General features: G+C 43.8%; 1 protein-coding gene across 2 annotated transcripts in view; it reads right to left on the reverse strand.

The window, feature by feature from the left end:
* Window positions 1-25,083, reverse strand: part of NR1H4 (nuclear receptor subfamily 1 group H member 4) — a 104,117-nt gene that overhangs the window by 24,904 nt on the left and 54,130 nt on the right. The window contains exons 4-8 of one of the 2 annotated variants that reach the window (XM_075552718.1): window positions 11,805-11,945; window positions 8,560-8,693; window positions 6,700-6,798; window positions 6,269-6,368; window positions 906-1,052 (exon numbers count right to left, since the gene is read on the reverse strand). In XM_075552718.1, the coding sequence (XP_075408833.1) occupies window positions 906-1,052; window positions 6,269-6,368; window positions 6,700-6,798; window positions 8,560-8,693; window positions 11,805-11,945 (621 nt within the window). Of the gene's footprint in view, window positions 1-905; window positions 1,053-6,268; window positions 6,369-6,699; window positions 6,799-8,559; window positions 8,694-11,792; window positions 11,946-25,083 lie in introns of both variants that reach the window. The other variant, XM_075552717.1, reaches the window with a different exon arrangement.

Here is a 25,083-nt window from a genome sequence, read left to right on the forward strand (position 1 = left end):
AGGAGAAACAGTTCTCAGAATAGGGTAAATCGGGTAAAAGAAGGATAGAAGAGGGAGGAACATCTGACTGCTGCCCTGGGGCACTTGGCCTTGAGCTGGTGCAGAAGCAGATCCTCCATCTCCCTTGTGTAAGCAGAGCAGGGTGGGTGTGGCCCTCATGCCATCCATCGCCACAATGTTTAAGATGTGTTTTCAATCCTTGTACTTCTGTCACAGGTGCAGAACCACCAGAAATGCTCCTTCCTATTTCTTTTTAAAATACTGATTTAAAATTTATTGAAGCTTGTCCTAGACAACCCTTTAAGTAGAAAAGGTCTTGAGAAGTCTTTTCATCTCATCCACTCTTACCCCCATGTATAAACTCCCTCAAGAATGAGAACTTAATCTGCTTGAATGTGTCCCACGGATAAATTGCATAGAAATCTTGGTCATTCATTTCAGTGTCTCTTGACCTTCCCTATCACTGTACCCGAACCCACTGCCATCAAGTCCATTCTGATTCGTAGATCTCTACCCAAGTAGACAGCTGCAATGGATGGGTTTTGAACTGCTGACAGCGCCATCAGGGCTCCTGGTCTCTCAGTATTGGACCATTAGTGAGTTAAACTGTGTAGCTCTTGTTGTTGCTTCTTTATGTCTCTTGTGAGGCAGCTACATAGTGGTTAGGACACAGACTCTAGCTTTCTTACCGTCCACCTCCCGGCAAGCCATTGGCCCTCTCTTTCCCAGGGACAGCTTCAGAAACCCGATGATGAGTTAGAATGACTCCACCCACGTTATGAGTGAGAATGGACATTATGGCAGTGGGCGGGTAGGCAAAGGGAGCCATGAGCACAGCTTTGATCGAGCGCCTCTATCCCGACTTACAGAAAACAAAACTCGCGTGCCCTAACCAAACCACTTACCGCTCTTTCGGATTCTTTCTTCCAGGAGGTCAGCATGCCCAGCTGGGAGTTTCTTATTGAAAATCTCTGCGGAACGGAGAAACATAGCTTCCACTGCGGATCCCTTCAGTAAAGCGATCTGATCTTCGTGGTCTAAAGTCTGGAATCCTGATAAGATGATAATCAAGTCAATATCAAGGAGCTTAGACTACTGTGTGGTCACATATCCAGAAAGCGATTTGGGCTACTGTTTTCAGATGACTTGGTCAAATGGAGTCCACGCGAATCTATTCCACTCCCCCAAATAGAAGTTGGCTTTATTTTCACTGAGTAGGGTTTAGTGAACAGGTTAGGCAAAAGCGATGTCAGTCCATGCCAAATTTTATGTTGAGGAAGATGCTGTCCAATTCACAACAAACGCCTCATATGCCTGGATACTCAAAAGCTCAGCTGTCCAGTCAGTGGCAGGACCTGGTGACCCTATACAACAAGGTAGCCTTTCCCCTTGGGCTTTCTGAGACTGGAATATTCTACGCAGGAGGAGAAAGCCCAGACTTTCTCCCAAAGAGCAATTGGTGGCTTCAAACTGCTGAACTTGTGGCTCACAGCCCAAAGCATCACCACTACACCACCAGGGCTCCTTGAGAAGGCTCTTGAATTTCCCAGACCATGTTAATTTCTTCATGTAGTCAAGGCTTCCTATGTCTCTACCCTCATGATACAGCGCTGAACTTGGATACCACGACATGACATATTGGTTTTGCTGGAAAATGTTACACAGTCTTCAGATGGACAAAGATCGGTGGCTCCTCGCCACCAGTGACTCGTGGGGAGAAGTTGAGACCATCTGCTCCTATGTGAAGGTTTATAGGCTCAGAAACCTTCTCCAGGGCCTCTATGAGTCAGAGTCCTTTTGGTGGCAAGGGGCATGGTTCCGCATATGTTGGCATAAGTCTGTTGCCCTCAAGCCCCTTCTGATTCATGGTGTCATGGTGCCCTCCTGTGTTGCGGAGCAGAATTGCTCTGGGTATTCTGAGTGCGTGTTTATTGCAGCATTTACAGAAGCAGATTGCCAGACCTTTCTTCTCCGGCATCACTAAGTGGTGAAACTTTAGGTTAGTAGTTGGACACAAACCATTTGTGCCCCTCAAGGGCACATATACAGATACATAGACCTAGAAATTCACACACATGGAGGGAGAAGGCTGATTAAAATGAAGCAATCCCTAGAAGATGGAGGTAGTCTGACTAAGTCTCTTTGAGTCACTATTTTTGTCACAACTGATGTCACAGGGTCAAGGGTAAATAACAGCAGCATTTTTATGTAAATTCAGAGGCTTAAAGGCTATTTGGCTGACACAAGAAATATTACCCTCTAGAGAATAGGTATCATTTTCAACAAAACCGATGAAAGTCACGTTGTAATATCTATCCAAGCTCAGCACTATACAATAAGGGTAGAGAAAATTAGAGATATTAACACTGCCTAGACATATAAAATCCTTCTTCAGGCTTCTAAGTCTTTGGTGTGGCTCCCTCAGGGCTATGTACCTAATAACTACAAAACCAAAGTTTGGTAATTTGCCTGTGGTATAGATTAAATTTTGTTTCTCCAAAACATAGATTTAAGCCCTAACCTCTGGTAGCTGTGAACATGGCTTATTTGGAAATTGAATCTTTTAAGAGGTTAGCAGGTAACATGAGGTCCTCATGGAGCAGGGTTGGTCCAAACTGAAAGAGAGAGAGAGAGAGAGAGAGAGAGAGAGAGAGAGAGAGAGAGAGAGAGAGAGAGAGAGAGAGAGAGAGAGAAGAAGGAGAAGGGAGAAGAGGAGAGGAGAGGAGGAGGGAGGAGAGAGGGGAGAGGGGAGAGGGGATAGGGGGCAGGGGAGAGGGGAGAGGGGAGGGAGAAGGGAGGAGGGAGGAGGGAGGAGGGAAGCAGGAAGAGGGAGGAGGGAGGAGGGAGATCATGTGAGCATGTATCTACAAGTCGAGGAACTCTGGAGCTACCAGAAGCTGGGAGAGACAAGGATTTTCTCCTGTAAACTTTGGAAGGAATATGGCCGGGTTGGCACGTTGACTCGGACGTCTAGCCTTTAGAACTGTGGGACAGTAACTTTCTTTTATTAAACACCCTGTTTGTGGTATTGTGTTGCAGTGACCCTGAAAACAAACGCAGCTTTTACAAAATGGTACCGACTCTGGTCGCCTCTCTGGTCTTGATTTCTCCTCCTCTGCTTCTTAGATCGCCCTGCTCTCTCTATGACCTCTGTTTATGCTCTGAACACAGACTGCTTCTGTCTCAGGGGTTTTACACACACACACACACACGTTGGTTTCTGTCTCAGGGGTTTTACACACACACACACACGTTGGTTTCAACTCATAGCAACACCCGAAGTTAGCTTCCCTGAAACAACACCCCCCAATGCTCACTAACCCCTATCTGCTTTATTTTTGTTCAAGCTGTGACCACAACCTGAAGGAATTAGAGATCTATGTGATTAACTGTTGGTTGTTTGACTCTTTTACTAGACTGTAAAATCCTTAGGGGTAAGACTTTGGGTTTTTCGCATCTCTTTCCCAGTGTCTGGTGTGTAATTATTGTCAAGTCGTCGGATCAATAAGTAGGTCCACACAGCACACACGTATATATTTGCATGCACACGAACACACAGAGTTTCATACAGAGGCCAATGAATGCCGCCGGGGTCTGAATAGGAAAGACTAAACAGTAACTGGGAATTTACAGAGGAGAGTAATGTTATGGATGAAAGTCAGTGGTTCAAGTCCTACCAGAGGCACCTGGGAAGCAAACCCTGAGGGTCTACTTTTGATAAGCCAGTCAATGGAAGCCCTATGGAGCACATGGTTGCCTTCTGGCACACCTGGGTCATCATGAGCTGGACTCGTGGACAAATGAGTTAGTAGTAACTGCTTTAAAATAAAAAAATCTTATTGAACATGATTTGTACTCTTTCTCTGAAGGATTGTGCTAAGTATTGGGATGTAAGAGACATGCAACATTTGCAGCTTCTCTGATATTGCCTACCTTCTTACCAATAAGATTTTGTTGTTATCTTCAATGATTTCTTTTTTTGTTTTGTTTAATAACTCATCAGTTGGGCTGAACATTATTCTCCTATTTGTGGCCCCAAACATCATATTTCACCTTTCCCCAGCCCCGCCCCCGCAGTTTCTGCTCTTATTTAATCTTGTTCTGATCCCGAGTGCCGTCTCCCTAATTAGCATATCATGCCTTAAGTTCCTCTTTCATTGTTAATAAAGAAATGAGATCATATTCATATCTTGATGATAGCGAGAACTTTCTCCCCGCACTTTATGAGTTTTGCAGATGCTTGTATCTGTGACACATTTAATAAAATAATTCCACAATGCTGGCAAGTAGAAGGCACATTAGCATGTCTAATTAAAGTCCTGTGCCAGAGAGTTACCTGCTGTAATTCAATATTCCAATAAAATGCTGCTACATTAAGATCCCCAAGGGTCAGCTCTTGACTGCTAACTCAAAGGTCTCCAGCTCAAACCTACCAATGGCTCAGGGGGGTGGGGTGGGGTGGCGGGGGGAAGGCCTGGAGACCTCCAGCTGGGAGAACTCTAGGACAATTCTGCTCTGTCCTGATCACAATCAGCAGTACAGCACACCACAGCATGCTGCTCCACTAGGTATTTGTTCTACTTCCTCAGCCAAATGCTCCTAATGTACTACTATCTCGGAAAGCCACTCAATCCCCTTAGATCTGTTAGCGTAGGATAGCAGTGATGATGTGGAGGGAAGACGTCCACACTCCACTGTCTGTACGTTCACCTTCTATCAGCACGCCTGTGGACCTATCCATCTTTCTCACTCCACACATACCACTGCTCATCAAGCCCTCTTACTTGTGAAATGTGTCTTCATTTGGTTCTATATGTCAGCCCTCTCACTCGGATGGGGGCGATAGCATGCTAACTGATCTGCCTCATGCCTCTCCTGACTCAAAAACACAGACCAAGCTGACGGATCGTCTCTCTACACCATAAATCTCATCATTTCTCATCCACTTCAAAAAAATCACCAGAAGCTCTTTACCATCCAAGGGACAAGGTTTCGATCACTTATTGAGACTCGTATCTGTTTAGTATCAACCTATATTACCTCTAGACACACTGAAGACATGCTCCCAAACCAAAATCCAACCCATTGCTGTCAGGTCAGTTCTGACTCACAGCCACCCAATGTGGGTCAGCAAAGAGCTGTGTTCCATAGGGTTTCCAATGACTGGGACCTTTCATATACAGATCACCAGGCCTTTCTTCTGAGGTACCTCTGAATGTCTGTCACACCAAATTTTCTCTCTTGTCTCTAATAGTCCCATTCTTGTTTCCGGCTTGAAATTTCCCTTCTCCTACACGTCACCTTAAAACCTGTGTTTTCTTTTAGACACAACTCATGTGTCTGAAGCCACCGTCATTCCCAAACAAAATAGTGTGTGTATGTATATATGGATATTTAATTAATTATAACATTAAGCACTCTTTTTGAAAATAATGGTGCTTAGTATATATGGTAGTTATCAAGAGATGCTCGATGGGTGAATAAGTGAATGAATGACAACTTTGCGTGGTCTCAATATCCTTACCAGTTTGGAAGAATAAATCGAAATTGGTTTTTTTTTGTTTTGTTTTGTGTTTGTTTTAAACGTTTTATTAGGGGCTCATACAACTCTTATCACAGTCCATACATATACATACATCAATTGTATAAAGCACATCTGTACATTCTTTGCCCTAATCATTTTCTTTTCTTTCTTTCTTTTTTTTCTTTTCTTTTTTTACATTTTATTAGGGACTCATACAACTCTTATCACAATCCATACATATACATACATCAATTGTATAAAGCACATCCATACATTCCCTACCCCAATCATTCTCAAAGCATTTGCTCTCCACTTAAGCCCTTTGCATCAGGTCCTCTTTTTTGTTCCCCTCCCTCCCCGCTCCCCCCTCCCTCATGTGCCCTTGGTAATTTATACATCGTTATTTTGTCATATCTTGCTCTATCCGGAGTCTCCCTTCCCCCCCTTCTCTGCCGTCCCTCTCCCAGGGAGGAGGTCACATGTGGATCCCTGTAATCAGTTCCCCCTTTCAAACCCACTCACCCTACACTCTCCCAGCATCGCCCCTCACATCCTTGGTTTGAAATTGTTTTTAAAGATATTTTTATGGCTTTAATGTGTCATGTCTATGGTTGTTAGCTATATTAACTTAATGCATCCAGGAGACCCACACATTTTTACCATTTCCACTTAAAAATGAAATGATTCTGAATGCCACAAGAAGATTGTACCAGGCAGCAGACCGATCACCTCATGTTGGCATACCTGGCAGCCTTTTGGTGAATTCGACAAGAATCTGTACATGACTAGTGGCCATTTCAGTTAAGATGAGAAAATTTTCTTCTGCACTGAATTCTTCTTTTAACTAAAATTTAAGGAAAATGCCACAAAATACAAATGATTAATAAGTCACCAGAAAAGGACAAATCAATATAAAATCATACGTAAAATCACTCATGAAGAACCAGATTACAAAGTCAGATTATAAAGCTCACAATTTCTCAAATCCTTGGAAGCGATTATTATTACCAAAGTGGATGTGAGCCTTCTCGCTTTTTAATTGCTCCGTGCTGCCCAAAGTTTAAATGTGTAACTTTAATCCTCGGTTCTCATGATTTCCAAGTCGGATGTAAGTTCCCCTTCCAAACTGAGAACGGTGGACTTTAAGCCCACGTATTTCCAGACGGTGTACGTACAATTTTGTTGGTGATTTCCTGAGGCATCCTCTGTTTGCTGTATGAATCCATAATGTAACGCAGAAGGTTCTGTTGGTCGGTGGTAAGTTCAGCTTTCTCCTACTCTGGCAGGAAAATAGCAGGTGCTGGTGTTAGGGCGAGACTCATCTAAAGAGACCCAGTTGTAGAAATTAAAGGGGAAAAAATCCTAACTATGGCAGTACCTCTGGACACTGGGACTTTGTGCCCTTGGGCAGGCAAGATCCTATTTACTCACACATTTTCCTATTTGTAACTGGGGATGAAATATTTCTTTCATTTATGCATTTCTTGGAACTAACTATTAATCCAGATATGACCCATATTAAGCCCATTCATGGAGAAGTTCAATGAAAGTTCAAGATCGACTCACAACTAAAGAAAACTCCCTCCAGAAGAAACAGAGAATCTAAGGGCTTTCATGTAGAGCACGGTCTACAAAGGGTGGACCATGAGCAAAATCCACCTGGTTTTATGAATAAAATTTTATTGGGACACACCCACACACCCATTTCTGTTTCCACACTATAAAGGCAGAGCCCACACTCAAGCTCAAGCTCACTGCTATCGAGTTGCTTCAAACTCACAGGGACCCTGGAGAACAGAGGAGAACTTCCCCTGTGGGTTTCAGAGGTGGTATGGAAGGGACTTTATGGGAGTGTACAATCTCATATTTCTTCCAAGGAGTGGCTGGTGGTTTCAAACTGCTGACCTTTTGCTTAGTAGCCTAACACATAACCCACTAAATCACCAAGATTAAGTAGAATTCATAGAGATGATATGATACATAGCCTAATAAATCTGACCCTTTAAAGAAAAACTAGATGAGTCCCCCCAAAAGATTCATCAATCTAGACAATTAAGATGCCCAGCCTCACCTTCTCTCTTGGGAATAGAGACTGAATTATATGCTAACTCTTTCCTTCCTTCTACCGAAGTACTATTGATGATGCCCTATGGCAAAGTAGTATTTTATATAAGATTCTTTTTTTCCTCAGAAGTGATCTACTTGACAAATTAAATGTAGATACAACTTTTTTTTGATCATTAGGTTAATGGATATTGAGACGGGAATGACTTGAATCTTTCTGATTTCCTGGTGTTTCAACTAACGGCAAATTAAAGGTTCTCCAAATGTCCGATGCTTATCACAGCACATCATCCTGTACACAGTGCTTCTACCACACAATTTTGACCCACGCTTCTTGACGTCTTTCTTAAGTAACTTGTCACCTCAGTGGGAAGGGCTTTTCTCTATGGGTCACAGATGTGAATGCCTCCTGTGTTACCCATTCTGATGAACTAGCCCGGAAGCCTCTATTCCGTCTGCCTCCTTCTGAGAAGGAGTAGCGGATTGTGTCTTGGGCTGCTGCCCTCAAGGTTGAAGCCACCAGCCATTCCACAGAAGAAAGAGGAGGCCCTCTGCCCGAGGAAGATGTACAGCACTGGAACCCTGGGAGCAGTTCTCCGGCATTCTATGGAGCTGCTGTGAGCAGCGACGGACTCAGTGGTAGTGGGTTTTGTTGCTGTGCGCAATGGCAGGAGGAAGATGGGCTTCCCAACTCAGTGTGGACATTGCCATTCTCTACACAGAACCATTCTTCCTGACATCTTCTGGATAGGCTGAGTGGGCTGAGCCTGGGAGAAGGAAGGCTCTCACTGTTTGCTTCCTATACTGCTATTATTTGAGTACACCAAAGCATGTACTCTCTCGGTTAAAAGGAAAGAAGCCATCCATTTGAGGCACACTTGAAATGGGAATTCGGCTCGTAGCTGTGACTCTCCTTCAAAATCCCCCCGGCCAGATCCCGGTGCACCCAGAAGCTCCGCTCCCGTTAATACCCTGCTGGACTTCGTGGTGGAGGTCACTTGTCGCAAGTCTCGTCCTTCGCTGTCCTCACTGGCGGGCTGATCTGTCTGCAGCTTCACATTTTTCCTCAGTCGTTTCGATTTACACTGAATTTCCGTTAACAAGCCTGAAAACATAAACAGAGATTTCACCAACCACAGGAAATCCAGTTGGGTGCATGTATGGTCACCGGGCCACACACATGCAATAGACTCAGAAGACCTCATGTGTGAGATTTGGCACCGAGCTAATGCTAGTCCTTCAATGGTTCCGAAAAGCGAAGGCCAGTGTTTAAGGCCCGATTCTTCTACTCGCAGGTCTGCGCCCCTCGACAATCAATACGTCATCCGTCTCAAATTTAAATGTGAGGTGAAAGGCGCTCGGTTGAAGTCCAGCTTTTTAACAAGTAAATTGGAGCCCCCACTGGGTGTGAGGTGTGTGTGACAGCAGAACAAATTTAAAACTGTCTTTGGTTATAAAATGGGCCTGCGATCTAGTTAGGGGGATTTTGTGTAGATTAAATGTAATCAGATCAGTTTGTAAGATGAGCTTTATATAAAGACATGCTAATAGTGAAACATTGTCCACCTGTAAGATATTTAGTCAATAGAATAGTGAGGCAATGTAGTCCACCTTTTGCAACTGTATATTGTCAAGGAAAACACAACTGTCTTCAAGAAATCAAGTGTGAGCTCAACTGAAACCCAACCTCACTGCCATTGAGTCAATTCCAACGCAGTGACTTTATAGGTCCCAGTCAGGTTAGAGCTGACCCTGTGGCTTTCTAAAACTGCAATGCTTTGTGGGTGTACAGAGCTGGGTCTTTCTCCCGCAGAGAAGTTGGTGGTTTTGAACTGCTGACCTTGCACTTAGCAGCCCAATGGATAACTACTGTGCCACCAGGGCGTCTAGTGAACGTGAGATAAAGGGCTGCTCTCAGTTTGAGTCAAGGTTGTATTAAGTACAATTGAGCGTCCGCTGTATGCAAGGCATTGGCTGCATTTGGACCAGCAAAAAGAAAGCTGTTAAAGCAGGCACAGACATTTGCACCCAAGAGCCTCTCTTGGGTCTGGGGGAAAAGAAGGGGGGAGGGGTGGGGAGAAGAGAGAAAACACTATAAGAAATACTTGAAGCATTCTGTATTCATCAGGAAAATAATAGAGCCCCAGTATTTTAAAATATCATCTCTAAGAGAAGCTTAGAGATCCTGAGGTCCAATTCTTTATTTATAGAAATTTCTGCCCCAGACTAGTCAGGCATTTGTTCGTTGTTAGGAGCAGAGCAAGGGTAGAAGAGGCTACTGTCCTTTTCATCCACGTTTACCTAACTGCACCATAAGAATTACATTCAATCTCACATTAAACCCACAAACGTAAATTTCCAGAGTAAAACAGATGCTAACAGCTTTTGGGGTGGGGGGAAATTAAATTCTCTTCACTTTCAGAATTGTCTAAAAGGTGAGAATGTAAAGATGAAAATCCCTGAGTTTATTTTGAAACTTTCTTTAGACTGAGTCTACAATATCATCAATTTACATTTAAATGGAGCTGAGAAAAAAACAAGCAATGTGGATTTTATCTCCCTTATGATCCATTTAAATTTGTTCTGGTTTTAAATATTTTCTACTTTTGTTTCATTTGAGGTTTTTACCTGTTTTGCTTTGTTATTCTTGTTAGTTTTCGTTGGCTTGTTTTTAAAAATGTTTTTCTGTACATGAAATCCATGATAGGTAAATCTACAGGCAGTAACTGGATTCGCAGTTCCTTGGGGGCATGGCAGGGAGGCTGGGGGGATGGGGAGCCCACAACAATGAGGACAAGAAGGAAGGGAAGGCTCTAAACTGACTGTGGTGATGACTGCTTGACTCTTCTTGACGTGACTGAACTATTGAATTATATGAGATGTGAATTAGAGGCCAATAAAGGTGTTGGGGCGGGATTGAAAACAACGTGGACTAATAGCCCACCTCTCCATTTAGATCACCTCCATATTTTTCTCTCAATGTGAATGCAACAAAGTTCTAGTGATTTCTTATCGAATTATATGAAATATCTGCCGTAGCACCTGGCTGAGTTTGGACTCATAAATCATACGACAGACCTGCTTATAAGCAAGTCATGACAAGTGGCGCTTCCCGCCCGTGGAGCAAGTTCATCTCTAAGTGATGAGCAACATGAGCTACTTCGTCCCCGTAGCCAAGTGTTTCCATTCCAAGATTGGATTCCGGCAGGAGCCCTCCTGGCCGGTCTCTTGTTTCCTATTGCTAACAGGAGATTGTGATCGACCACTATAAAACTTTCATCCACCGGGAGCTGGCTGGCTTACACTGACCTATTTTCTCTCCCCCCCACCCCCCGCCCCCCGACACACGATCATTTCTTTGGGTTCATCCTAGTTGTCGTCACAGTGTGAGAACAATGGAGCTGGAGTCACCTTCCCAAGGAAGGCTTTCATTTCCCGTGGCTTTCCCTCCTGAAACGCTGCCAGCCCCTTGGGGACATCGGTTTTGTCTATGTGTGTCTTGAGGAGGCAGAGGACGTGTCTCAGAACCCGAGTGGTCTGTAAAATGTGCAGAAGGGAAAAGTAATTATGTCATAGAACAGCATCCCTTCCAACGGGTGATGGAGAGGACGCTGCCTCGCAAACGCGCCAGTTAATACAGGGTCCCTTTATCAGATCGAAGGACCAAATTATATTAAAACTCGGAGCTGGTAATTTCCGGTGTAAACCAACACAAATTGGTTCAAAGCTGCACCCAGGGAAGGAGGCTTCTTCGTAAAATGACTCGGTTTAAAACTCTATTTAGACAATTCCGAGGCAGTTAGAGCTTATTGACAACCTTCATTGCTACCCCCACCCCACCCCCACGGCCTCCAACTGCCCGTTTTAATGCTAATTGAGCAATAAATAGGAGATGTGGCATCATTAACTATGGAGTAAACTTTGAGACTGCAATTCTTTGTTGCTTATTAAAGCCTGTTATTTTTGCAGCCCATAATTCATCACAACAACGAGCCAAAAGATTCGTCGCTTCTTTCAGGTGGCTACCGTGCTCCTTGGCTGGCAGCCTGGGCAATTTCAGGGGTTCTGGCCCCTTTTCGCGACACTTCAGTGGCTGAACAATCCCTTCTTTGATGGGTGAAGCGCCGTTCTGGTCATATGAATTACCTGACATCTGCCTCCTTAAGAGATCTTTCAGTGGAAGTTAATGGCTTGATGCGAATACCTGTATACATACATTCAGCCAACATTCCCATCTCTTTGCATTTCCTTAGTCGGCACTCTTGGCATTTCCTTCGCATGTACATGTCCATCACGCAGTTGCCCCCATTTTTACACTTGTACACAGCATTTTTGGTGATGCTTCTCCTGAAGAAGCCTGTGGGAGAAACACCACAAGGAGTTAAAAAGGTCCCTAACAACTTCAGTTCCAAAATGCATGTTGGAATTGAGAGTTCTCCAAGCACTTTCTCGTGACCCCCGGGACGGTCCAGGGACTGGACACTGGTTGGTAACAAAGGGCACTCTCAGCTATACTCCCTTGGCAAGAAGGACGCCATCTTAAAAGTTCTCTCAGAAAGAAAGACAAGTTGGCATTACACTCTTGCGGGGCAAACCTCGGGGGGGGGGGTGTTCTTCTTCATCTAGTCAATTTTAAACATGCTTTTATTGTTATAAAAATATAGAGAGCCAAGAGTTTACAATTCAATATTTGTTCACATATCCAACCCAGTATGACCAATTATATCAATCGCTTGTGCAACCAACTCCAAAACACTTTGCCAAAATGTCCATCCACAAAAACAAAAACTCACCACTTCCTAAATTATAGTTCTGCCCATTCCCCCTTCCCACTCTTAGAAACCACTGTTAAACTCTGGTCCCTTTACGATCACTTCACATTAGGTTAGGTTTTGTTGGTTTTTTTTTTTTTTTAAGATAACTTACTGTTACAATCTTTACTGAGAGACAAATCATGTGCCAGTGAGTGCTGGGTGTTGGTGCGAAAAAGGTGACTGATTCATCCCTGCCCTTTTAGAGCTTGCAGGATGTTTACAAGCTAAGACGTGCAAGGAGACAAGCAAGGGAAATGAAGTGTGCCATGGGACGTGACAGGACAGAGCAGACACAGAGAACAGTCGTTTTTGGATGAAGGTCGGAATAGGAAATGAGCGTGGAGAGCTGAAAGTATTAGTTGCTATTTGTCTATCAAGCAGGGAGTAGGTCATCCTCAAGGTTTCAATTCAGGACTGAACATGTCCGGCTTGTGTAACAATAAAAATGCCAAGCTAGTCTTAATGGTTAATGTCTTCCCCGAGAACAGCTACAGCCTACTACCGATGAGATGCCCTGAGTTGGGGAAGGGGCATGATTGGCTTCTTCCACTTGAAGTCTTTCTCCTCCATTTATCTAACCATGGCTTCAGACACTTTGAGAACAAACGAGAATAGGGAATAAGAAGAGGACTGTGTGAGGTGAGGGACGAAGGGCCAGGAAAGTCCTTTCTTGTTTGATGTTGTCATCAGTTGGCTTCTACGTAGCCAGCTCTGGGAGCCGGACTCTTCCTCCTTGAGAGTGGAGTCTTTAGAGAACCGTTGTCATCATCGGGATGAGCTCATCTACAGCTCTCTGCTGATAACAAATACACACCGTTACCCAGTCCACGGATTATATTCGTCTGCAAGTAGGTCACTCAGCTCACTTTGCCCCTCCATGTGGCCTTCTCAGCGTGGATTTCAAATAAGCCTGTGCTGCCTTTCTTTGGTTCAATAAACTCTCTGGGGTAGGAAACTCTCCACTTATCTCTAAGCAACGAGGCGCCTGACCTCTTGCCCTTTACATTTCTCAGATGAAGAATAGAAAATTAGTCCATTGTGTTCCGAAGCTTCATGGTTGCGTTTCCGTCTCTTCAAAGGGACACTGTTGAAGACACTTGCACTGAGATAAAAGACAGCAGGACCCCCTTAGTGTATAGTTTTGACCGAGGGAAGGAGGATAGCTTCTCCCAATTCTCTCAAAGTGCCATGTGTTCCGGTGATGGTCACACAGAGCAGTCACTATGACCCCTGCCCCAGCCCTGGTCAGTGGGGATATGGGATTCACGGCATATGAGTAATATGCTCTCGAATCTCCACTTCTATAATTTACAAATCATCAAAGTTAGTGCTTTTGAATACAACCAAACATTTCTGTGAGATTGGCTTATTTTGCAATAGAGCATCTCATTTTCTTCGGCCTCTATCAAGATTGAGACAGCAAGAGTTCGTGTTTATAAGAGCCATGCCACGAGTGGAAGAAAGACTAGGGTTTCTCCTCCCATAAACACTTACAGGCCCAGAAACCCACAGAGGTCTCTATGAGTCAGCACTGACTCCATGTCAGTGGGTTTTGAGTTGTGAACAGAGGTGAAATGACTAGATATGCACACACTCCTATTCATTGCAGCACTACTCTCAGTAGCCCAAAGATGGAAATAACCCAAATGCCATTCATGAAAGAAAGGATAAACAAACCATGGTACATACACACAATGGGACATCATACAACATTAAAGAATATACATGAAGATAAAAAATGCCTTCTAACAGGGATAACTCTGGAGGAAATTGTGCTGAGCAAAATAAGTCGATCACAAAAGGGCAAATATTGTAAGAGACAACTATCGTTAAAAGCCAAAAAAAATTTTCCTAATTAAGGAAACTGATGGTTATCAACATGGAAGGAGAAGAAAGGGTAAATTACTGGTTAGAGAGTTGGCATGTGTTCACTGCATAAAGGGCAAAGTAATATGCAATAAAGGGGAGTCAGCAACAGATGGCGGAGGTAAGGAAAGACCCCGGGAGTCTTGCAAGAATTAAAGGTAACAGAATTAATACTATTATATACACAAATTTGCAAGCCTAGTGACTTGTGCATGGATGCATGGATCGCCAAACATGGTGAACATGCTAAAAAGGTATGGGGGGGAAGAGAGGGAATGTATATATTTGTACACATGTATTTACCTTAAGTGCAAATAAATTCATAGAGGTGGAGCATAAAAGGGGCCAAGTTTTGAAAGCTTCCTAGATATAACAAAGCATCTTGAGAGCGTCACAGCGCCTGGAGGTCAGGACCATGGTCTCAGGGAACACCAAAGGCAATTGGCGTAACAATACACAAAGACAGTGTTCGGCATCCTACTGTGGTGAGTAGATTGATATTTTAGAAGTTCTTGAGTGGCCATCAAAGGGGTAACTATGGTTTTTCCCTGTCTGGAGCAAAAGAGAGTGAAGAAAATCACAGATGCAGGGAAACAGTGAGTTGAACTGACCACGTGAACCTCGGTCTCTACAACCCTGTGGCCAGAGCAGTGGTTCACCACCTTCCTGATGCCGCGACCCTTTAATATAGTTCTTCATGTTGTGGTGACCCACCCCCCAGTCATAAACTTATTTTCATTGCTACTTCATTACTGTCATTTTGCTACTGTGATGAATCAAGCGTCCCCTGTGAAAGGGTCATTCAACCCCCAAAGGGGTCGCAACCCACAGATTGAGAACCGCTGTATGGGTATAGGAAACACAAAGAAGAAATGGTGAGGATTGCAACGAATGAGATGAAACAAAACATGTATGAATTGTTGCATGGAAAGCTGGTCTGCTCTGTAAATATTCACTTAATTTGTAATGAAATATATATAAATTTCTATTTTGACAATCTGTTCAAATAATATCTGAGCGGCTTAAGTGCTTGACTGCTAACTTAAGTCAGTGGTGACACCATAGTGAATAAGACATTTTGATTCCAACTTAACGAGAAACTAAAAAGTAAATGGACAACTACAAGGGAGAGTGACAGAATAGCTAACATGTAATAAATTATTGGACTAGAGAGACAAAGTGGCCGTTTCACTGTCATAGGATGTATTTGTAAAGACTGTGCACATTTAAGGGGGGCAACAAGCACATTGCAGGCATGGAGACTTGCCTATTGATCATGACATGTTTCTAGAAGAAGGCAATACACTACATTGCAATAAGTATAGCATGAAAATTTCCTAAAAGCTAAAAGTCAAGTATACTGAAAACAGAAAACCAAAAACTGTTATAGGGGCAGAGGGAAGACTCAACCACCGATCCCACCGCCATTGAATCCATTCATCAACCCTATAAGACTAAGTAGAACTGCCCTTTGACCTTCTGAGGCTGTAACTCTTTATGGGAGTAGAAAGTCTCATATTTCTCCCAAGTCTCCTGGTGGGTTTGAACTAATGACTTTGCACTTAACAGCCCAATGAGTAATCCATTAGCCACGAGGGTGGGAAGAGTTCCTGAGCGAGGGGAGGAGGAAAGGCATCGTGAACCATCTGAGCTGGGTCTTGGACAAGAAGAATTTGGACACATTAACTCTGAGAGAAAAAGGGCTTTCTGAGAAAGAAGCAAGGTGGGGTTGTGGAGATTTCAAGGAAGGGTAAATAATTCAGTGAGAGCAGAACAAGAACAAAAATAAAGGGAGACAAGAAATGGATGGTTTTGTTGTGATCAGGTGTCATAGAGTCTGTTCTTGCTTACAGCTACCGCATTACATCATGATAAATCATGGCACCGCCATAATTTTCTCTCGGAGCAGCAAAGGCCATGAATGCCAAGCAAATTCGTTGGGAATTTGCTGTGTAGAAAGACAAAAGCCACTACAGGTTTTTGGCAAAGAGAAGTATGACTTACCTCACACTTTGAGTCCTTGGTGGAAGTGACAGTGGTGAACTAAGGAGACAAGCGATGGCTGACAGCCCACTGTTAGCAAGGCATTGCTGAGAGGCACCCAGTGTTTCGAGGAGGCTGGGCAGTGAAGATGGAGAATGAAGAGGAGGCAGAGCATTCAGGGCGTGGGAACTAACTGAACAGGCAAATGCAGCCTGAAGGAAGAGAAGTCAAGGGTAACAAAGTCACCGGCTGGCTTGTGAATATGTCGGCTGACATTCATTTCAGAAGGAAAGAGGTTTAAGTTTTCCTAATTATTAAATCCAATCAAATATGGAGAGAGAGAGAGGCTAAGCTTCAGACCATTGCTGATATTGGGAGTGCAAATATCAAAGCATGTACTCTAAAAGGAACCCTAGACAAATGAGGATCCCCCCCCCCCCCAATATCAAATGATTGGCTTCAATGGCCACTTTGGCCAACATGAGTCAGTCTTCAGCTCCCTCCAGGAACGTTTCCCTTGAGAACTGTGACAGGTCCTGACAGACAGCTCAATAGTTAACAGAATAAAGCGCCTTGTTCCAAGATGCGTCATAAGAAGAGTACATAGGGCAATTCTACAGGTTTCTTTCTTCCTTTCTTTTTTTTTAAACTCTGATATTAACCGAAAGAGAAACCATTACCATCTCAATAGCTGAATTAATTAGCTTTCACTCTGAGGTGGCAACACAATATTATCATCATATCATTTCTATGTGGGCACATATACTCTATTTGTACTTATGCAAATTGATCGCTACGCATACTTTTGTCACTTTCTTGTGCATATTCAACAGTGCTTATATCAGGAAAAAAATCATTTGGAAATGAATGGAAAGGAAATTCACTGAGAAACAGAGGCTTCCAGGGTAACAAAGATGGGTCGGGAGAGAGGGTTAGCAGTGCCCTCAGGAATGTGTAGCACTGAGGAGAATGTTGGGGTGGCAGGTGAACAGGATGGGGCTTTTCATTAAAGTAAAGTAATAGTGCTATTGGTATATCATTCATATATCATGCAATTCAACAATTTAATTCCATTCAGAAGAATTGTGCCATCACAACCAATTATAGGACATTTTATCTTTCCTCTTACTCAATGCTGTTTGTTCTCCCTTTCCAACCAATCTCCTCTGCCATATCTCCAGGAAATTATTAATTCAGTTACCGTCTCTATAGCTTTACCTATCCTGAATTTCATATACAGAAAATCATATAAAACAAAACCAAGAAACAAATAGACAAACCCAACAACAAAACAAAACAGAAAAGTCTCAACTGAAAAGAAAGCAGAAAATATATTAAAAACTGAAAAACTTTAAAATGAGTCAAAAGGTCGATCACATAAGAGGTTACATTTTACCCCACTATATCTGCCAGAGGAGCCCTGGTGGTGTCTTGGTTACTCCTGGTGCTGCCAACCACCAGGTCGGTAGTCGGAAGCTCCCAGGCACTCTGAGACAGAAAGATGAGGTTTTCTTCTCTCGTAGGGTCATAGTCTTGGAAACCCACAGGGGGCAGGTCTACTCTGTCCAGGAGGATCGCGTTGTGGGGGAATTGACTTGATGGCAGTAAAGATAACAGTGCCTCTGCCATAACTGATTCGGCAATGCTCTGTCTGAGAGCAAGGTCATTCACATCCTGCAACCATCCACGTGAGGTGGCAAGGACGTCCACACAAAAGCAGCTCACCAGCCTGTGTGATCCAAAGATTGTAAATAACAAAGTCCAGGGGAAGGAATGGGAATCTGAACCCCCAGTTTGGAGAAGGCTATGGATGACAATGGAAGCCCAAAATCCTTTTACAGGGGCCCCACATAGATTAAGACCCCCCGTGAATCCCCTCTGACCATAGGATGGTGTTTTAAATGGATCTCTCAATTCTCTAAGTGATTACATGTAATGTTTTTCTGCTGTTTTAGACAGGTGGGACCCCGCATACAACACATATGCACATGTGCACACCAATGCACACAAACTCACTTGCGCACGTGCGTGCACACACAAACACACACACACACAAAACTCCAACTGCCTGATAGGAGACTGTGCACTATTCAGACATCAGCCAACTGTTGAATGAGTGTTTACAGCTCCAGGAGCACCTTGCTTTTTAATCAACAACACACAGACCTGGGCAGCTAGTGATCTTCACATCCAACATGGCCTGTGTCAAGACAGCTTTCATTTGGCTTCAGCTTGCTGTGGAGTAAAAACGTTGAATAATAGGTGATCTCGCTCTCCATCTTGGAGGGATGGGAGGAAAGGGGTTACTAGAGAGAGTGCACTGGAGAGATGAGTGTAGAAGATCAAAGAATAGACCTAACTTGGACAGTCAAATTTTGTTAGCTGGTTCTCCTTCTGATGCATGCTGGACCTGATCTGGTTTTCAACATGTTCTGTATTTTTGTTTTATCTTGTTTATTTGTTCATATTAGGGGTTTTCTCAGAGGTGCCAGGTCATTGGAGGTCATCCTCTTGAAGTTGTGCTATATGTCTTTCTGTTTTTCGGTAGGATTGATGAACCTATAGAGACAGCAAGTCGAGTAAAGGGTTTTTTTTGGGGGAGGGGCTACAATGATGATGGAGGGTAGGGGCAAAAGGAGTTCAGGAAGAAAAAGAATGTTTGGAAATTGATTGTGGTAGCAATTTTACAATACTGCCTGACATGATTGAATGATATATGTATTAACTCCCAGTTAATAATAAATTCAAATAAACATAATTTTTAAAATGTTTGAACAGTAATAATGTTAGCATTCGCTTTAGAGGTAAACCTAAACAATTAATTCTATCATTTGCCTACTGATTGAGGAGCCCGTAGGTAGCATAAGGCTGGGAGGGAGATTTTCACCAAATAGTTTACAATTCTAAAATAATGGATCACCTCAATGTATTACCAAACCAAATACCAGAAGCAAAAACCAAACTCACAGCCATCAAGTCGATTCTGACTCACAACAATCCTGTGGGGAAGAGCTGCCCCATAGGGTTTCTGAGTCTGTAAATCCTCATGGAAGCAGAAAGCCTCGTCCTTCCCCAACTGAGTGGCTGCTGGCTTCAAACTGCTGACCTCATGGTTAGCAGCCCAATATGTAACCCATTATCAGGGTTCCTTTGAAAGTACTGCAGTGCCACACACACACACACACACACACACACAGGGATAATGGGTTTGGTTGCTAGCCGAAAGGGCAAAAATTGGAGGGTACCCAGAGTTGTCTCAGAGGAAAATTCCAGTGATCTATTTATTAAAAACCAGTCACCGAGAATCCTGGAAAGCCCAGTTCTACTCTGAGCCACGTTGGGCCACCGTCAGCTAGAAGCTGGCACCTTTCTGATCGCCATCCTGCAGTTTCTCAGACTTTCTCTTGAGCTGCCCTGCCCGTCTTCGTGATTGGCTTTCTAATCTGATCCTGGATTCCTTCTTGCGTGGTAGCAGCTGTTTCCATCCACCCCTTAAAACAAAACGACAAACACAAACCCTCTGTGACGAAATGAGTTCCTTCCGGTGGCTTTTGGAAAAATCCGCTTGAGAGATCTTTCTCCCATAAACTGTGAGGAATTTGCTTTGCCCAGTTTTCTAGCCCAGAGGGTTACTTTTGTCCAGTTTGGTGGACATGTCCTGTGTGTGCTCTAAGCAACCTGTTTTTGATACTTTGTCTGGTCCTGGGCGGCAGCTTCCTTGTGATAGGTAGGTACCTATACAAATGAGCTGTGTCTGTAGTCTGTTATGCAAAAGAGGTAGAGGTGGCCTCCCCAGAGGGAATTTGGTCAGGATGGGGACCCTCACTGAGATGGGCCAAGCCTTGACATTGAGAAGCAGTTTTGTACCTAAGCAGCCAAGCCCACAGATGTTTCAGGCAGAAAGCAGCAGGAAGCAGTGTAGCAGGCTGCAGTAGAAGGAAGGAAAAAGAGACAGAAAAGAGGAGAGGAACCCCTCAAATGATTGGTGACACAGGTCTAGGGCCGTAACACGCAAGACAACAAGTGGCCCAAAGGTGTTCTGTGGCAGAGCTGGCAGTGGCAGACAGGAGGGCGAAGAGGAGCCTGTCCTCCGAGGCCCAAGAGAGGAGGTGATAGTGTATTCCTTCCCTGGAAGGAGACTTTGCCTACATGCTTTCTGATCCTGCTTCTGGGATGTAACCTACTGCTCCTGACCCTAGGTTATAACATACTCCGCTGCTTCCTTTAACTTGGAGGATGGTTTGTGAGTTCTGTGTGGCTAGTGAACTGCATGAGCAAAGCCAACAGGAAAGTAGAGAGTGACGTGGGAAGGAAGGTGGGTGTCAGAATTGGCCAAAGCATTTGAGAGTGGGAGGTACACTTGACCTCCCTCCCCTGGACATCAGGAAGCAAGGTAGGCACTACCCTCAAACTTGTGAAACACAGATTATAAGAATTATTGGTCACTTTCATTCCTTCTAAAGGTGATTTCCAGGTGGTATCGTGATTATTCATGGGGCGGCTAACTGCAAGGTCAGCAGTTCAAAACCACAAGACACCAATAAGAGAAGAGGCTTTTTATTCCTATAAAGAGTTAGAATCTGAAAACCCACCCAAGGTGGCAGTTCTCCCAGGGCCTGTGGGATCGACGTGAGATAGAATCGACTCGATGGAGTTTGTTTTGGGGGGGTTAGAAAAACAATTTTAGATATTCTGTTCCTCCATTTCATGGAAAGTCACACAAAAAGACGCTTATCTGCCTCTTTCAACATTGATTGTTGCACTAATGACATTTAATTTTTTTCTAAAATAAGCTTTAAAACAACAAGTGTTGGATACCTTTTCAAAGTTACCTAACCATCGTTTGAAAATAGACAAATCTGCAAACAATTCTTTAAAGCCCCTCTGTCCTCCCCTGCCAAAACCCCACCATGGAATGAGAGAGCCACCCTCTGAGATGTAGTCGAGAAATGAGTTACAATACAAGTTGGCTTGTGCATCAACACTTAGTGAGCAGATAGAGCACAATTACGAAGGGGTTGGAATCATGGGGGTCACAGCCCCAGAGGCAGGATGTAGGGGGAAGAGCAGCAGAGGGAGTTCTGAGTTCAGATACCCAGAGAGGCAGCTGGCCCCTACCACTTGCCAGGAGCGTTGACCATTGCCAAACCAGGGCTCCTGGGCCAAGTCAAGCTCACAGCCGGTTTTGGTTTGGTCGATTTTGTTCTTGTATGCCTCACAAGCAAAGAAGAGTTTTTACATTTTCAATTGTTTGGGAAAATATCAAAATAAGAGTCATATTTTGTGGTCCATAAACATTACGTGACATTGAAATGTCACTGTCCATAGATGTACACTATCATCGAACATAGGCGTGTTCATTATAAGTATTGTGTGTGTGTTTAACCCTGTATGGTATGTCAGCTCTTTTGCTTTTTTCTGTGCTACAGTGGTGGAGTTGAGGAGCCGTGACAGAGATTTGAAAGCTCACAGAGCCTTAACTATGTAGTCTTTTACAGAACACATTTCCCAATCACTGGGCTAAATCATGGATAACAGTGGCATTTTCAGGCAGTTGTAAGTAAATGTGGACCCAGGACCCAGAGAGGAAAGGAAATTCCCAAGAGGAACTGAGAATCTGCATGGCCAGAAGACCCGGATTCCACCGTCCTACTCAGTGGTATGTTTGCCTCCCTTTGTCCTTCTTTCCCCTAACCAGTGACAAAAAGCTGCCAAAGCACAGAGCATCTTCAGAGGAGTGGACCGGGAGCCCAGAGGCTGGTCCAGAAGACCCTTCTCCTTTCCAAGCTCATTTGGGAATTGCCTATAGGAGTTCCAGTGTGCTTCCCTTGTACCTTAACCTGTTCATAGAAAATTCTGGAGTCGGTTTGAGACCAGGAATGGTGCACTCTTGATAAGTGGGTTGACCCAAACTAGACACGCTCCTGATTTTAAAACTTACTCCTTATGAAGTTAGGAGACAAACTCTCAGCTACATAACTGAACTGTGAGAGAAAATAACTCTTCATTTTGACATTGCCCATGAACACAATAAATCTCCATAATTTTTAAAAAGGTTTATTCAATTGGCCTCATGATTTTGGATGACTGAAAAATAAATGGTCTCCTACTAAGGCTCAGAATGAACAGCATTATCATTAGCATGGTCACAAAAGATAAATTAATAACATCATAAGAGACAGAATCTAATTTTTTTATTCTTTTTGTTTTCCTTCACAGCATTTACTGGTAAACCAAACCACCCCTGAGTCTATTCAGACACACAGGGACACTATACTACTGCCATGTGGTAGTTACATAATCTGTTGTCATCAATGTCATAATCATTAAGAGTAAAGGGGTGGAGTTTAGCCTGTCAACCAGGTTGCAGCTTGATGACCTCATCTGAAGGCACTAAGGAGATAAATAGCTCACTGGAGGCGGAACATATATACTCTCCCTGCAAGACATTCCTGTTGGCAAGCCACAAGGACACGCTGATGGAGCCAGAGCTCTGGAGCTGGAGGAGCTTGTGGAGACACAGACCACTGCTGAGATCCTTCTACCACCACTGGATCTATAAGACTTTCCACCCACTGGCCTGTGATCTTCCTGCATTCAGCATTATTGCATAGCTGTGTGAATCTAAAGAGGAATTTATGGACTAGTATTGGACATAGGGGCTAATATTGGACTTAGGGACTTGATCTGGACTGGGTTGGGATATTTCTCAATACACAATTGCTCTTTTATATAAAACTCTTTCTTATACACATATGATGTCCATAATTTTGTTTCTCTAGTCAAACGCGGGCTAACACAGGCCCCATAGTGTTTCCAAGGCTGTGAGTCATTAAGGAAGCACACTGCCAAGTTTGCTTCTGCTGCGATCACCTAGTAGATTCCAAGTGTGCACCTTTGAGTTAGCAGCCGAGAGTTTAACCACTAACTACACAACCAAGCCCCCTCCCAATAGTCATGAGACATTTACTGAGGGCTCGCCACAGGCATCTAACGTTTGCATGATCTTCTTTAATCCTAATGCCAGCCCCTAGACAGCTACCTCGAAGGGCGCACATGACAATGAAGTGAATTAGAACACGGAATGCCCCCAAACAGAGCCTGTACCTATAGTAGTCACTTGAGAAATGCCATCTATCATCATCATCCTATCACACACACTCCGACCCCCTTTTTCATCTTTATTTATCATGATCCTCATTTCACAGGTGAGGTCTCTGGAGCCAGGAGAGGGGAAGTAACTTCACACCCCTGGAAAGAGAATCCGCTGGAATCAGAAAGTAGGATTTTTGTGTTCAGGGTTCTCTATTTCCCAGGGTTTTTAGAATATAGATTACAAATGGCCGTCATTAAAATGTTTTGGCTGGGTTGTGATAAGAGTTGTATGAGCCCCTAATAAAATGATTTTAAAAACACATAATATACAGAAAGGCAAGAACATGAACTATTACTGGTTATAAGAATCTGTTCATGAAATTTAGTGTGATTCCTAGATCTCGTAGACCTCTGCCACATTAACAACATTTGGTTTGCTCACCTAGCGGAATTCTCCAATCTCCTTCCTGTTGGGAAGATAAGTATATAAGGATTTCTGGGGGGCGGGGGCATGGAAAGAACTGTTTTGGCCTCCTCCTTTCACAAATTGGAAGATGATGTGACCGGTGGAGTTCATGCGCATCATTCCATTCAGTTTTATAAAGCAGGTCCACATTTGACCTCTAAATACGAAGTGAGGAAGTTTATTTAGGGGCCAGGGTTTCTGGGCCTTCACGGTTGCCCCTAGGCACAGGTCTTGTTGGAGACACCACATCTGTCCTAGACATCAGAGGAGCTTCAGTACTGGTGCAAGCTTTTCCTGGACTCCCGAATTTAGGATAAATGCTGGCTCGTGGCCTTATGTAAAAAATATATTCAAGAGGATGGCAGAATCACGCACCTATTCATACAAGGCCTTATAAGAGGTCCACCCTCTGTAGACTCTCGCCTGGCATTGACAGGAGCATGACTGACAGTGACCTATTTGGCGTGGTGGCCATTTGAAATCTTTAGTCAGCTGTCAATCAGTATTGTTGGTTGAGGGTGGAGGTTTGAATCCCATTCATTTGGACATGAGCTCATGCCCTGTGCTCCCTGATAGAAGGAAGAAAGAAAGCTCTCCATTTCATCTAGGGCTGAACAAACGGCATTCACTGTCACCTTCCGTCATGCATCTGTTCTGCAGTGGAAACTTTAAAAGGGGTGGGGGGGAGCATTGAAATCTGCAGTTTCTCTCATTGATACCAGAAACGTCAAATGTCAGGGTTTAATGAATACAAAGCAAACCCGATGGTACAGCGGTTATGCCTTGGGCAGCAACCTGCAAGGTAACCGTTCTCAACCACCAGTTGAAAGGCACCAGCCACTCCACGGGCAAAGGACGAGGCTTTCAACCGGCAGAAAGAGTTACAGCCTTGAAAACTCACAAGGGGCAGTTCCATTCAATTGGGTCGCTATGAGTCGGAATCGACTTAATGGCAGTGGGATGACTGAATGGATTCACACAGTGCTGCTGTGGACAGCATCTAACCACCACAATAGATATAGAGACTAATGAAATCGGGCAATGTAAACATTGTTTTTACAAGGGTGCTTTGTTGTCGCTGGCTGCTGCTGTTTTTAGATATTTCTTTTGTTTTACCTATCACGAATCTGACAGATCTCCATGGAAGTCCTAAAGCAAGCGTCACCAGGATCTTTATATATAATAATCTAATTAGCCCTGATGGTGAGTGGGCTGTGAGTTGGGCTGTGATTTACAAGGTCCGCAGTTCGAAACCACCAATTTCTCCACAG

The sequence above is a fragment of the Tenrec ecaudatus genome, chromosome 6 (genome assembly GCF_050624435.1).
Source record: "Tenrec ecaudatus isolate mTenEca1 chromosome 6, mTenEca1.hap1, whole genome shotgun sequence".
NCBI classification, from domain to species: Eukaryota; Metazoa; Chordata; class Mammalia; order Afrosoricida; family Tenrecidae; genus Tenrec; species Tenrec ecaudatus.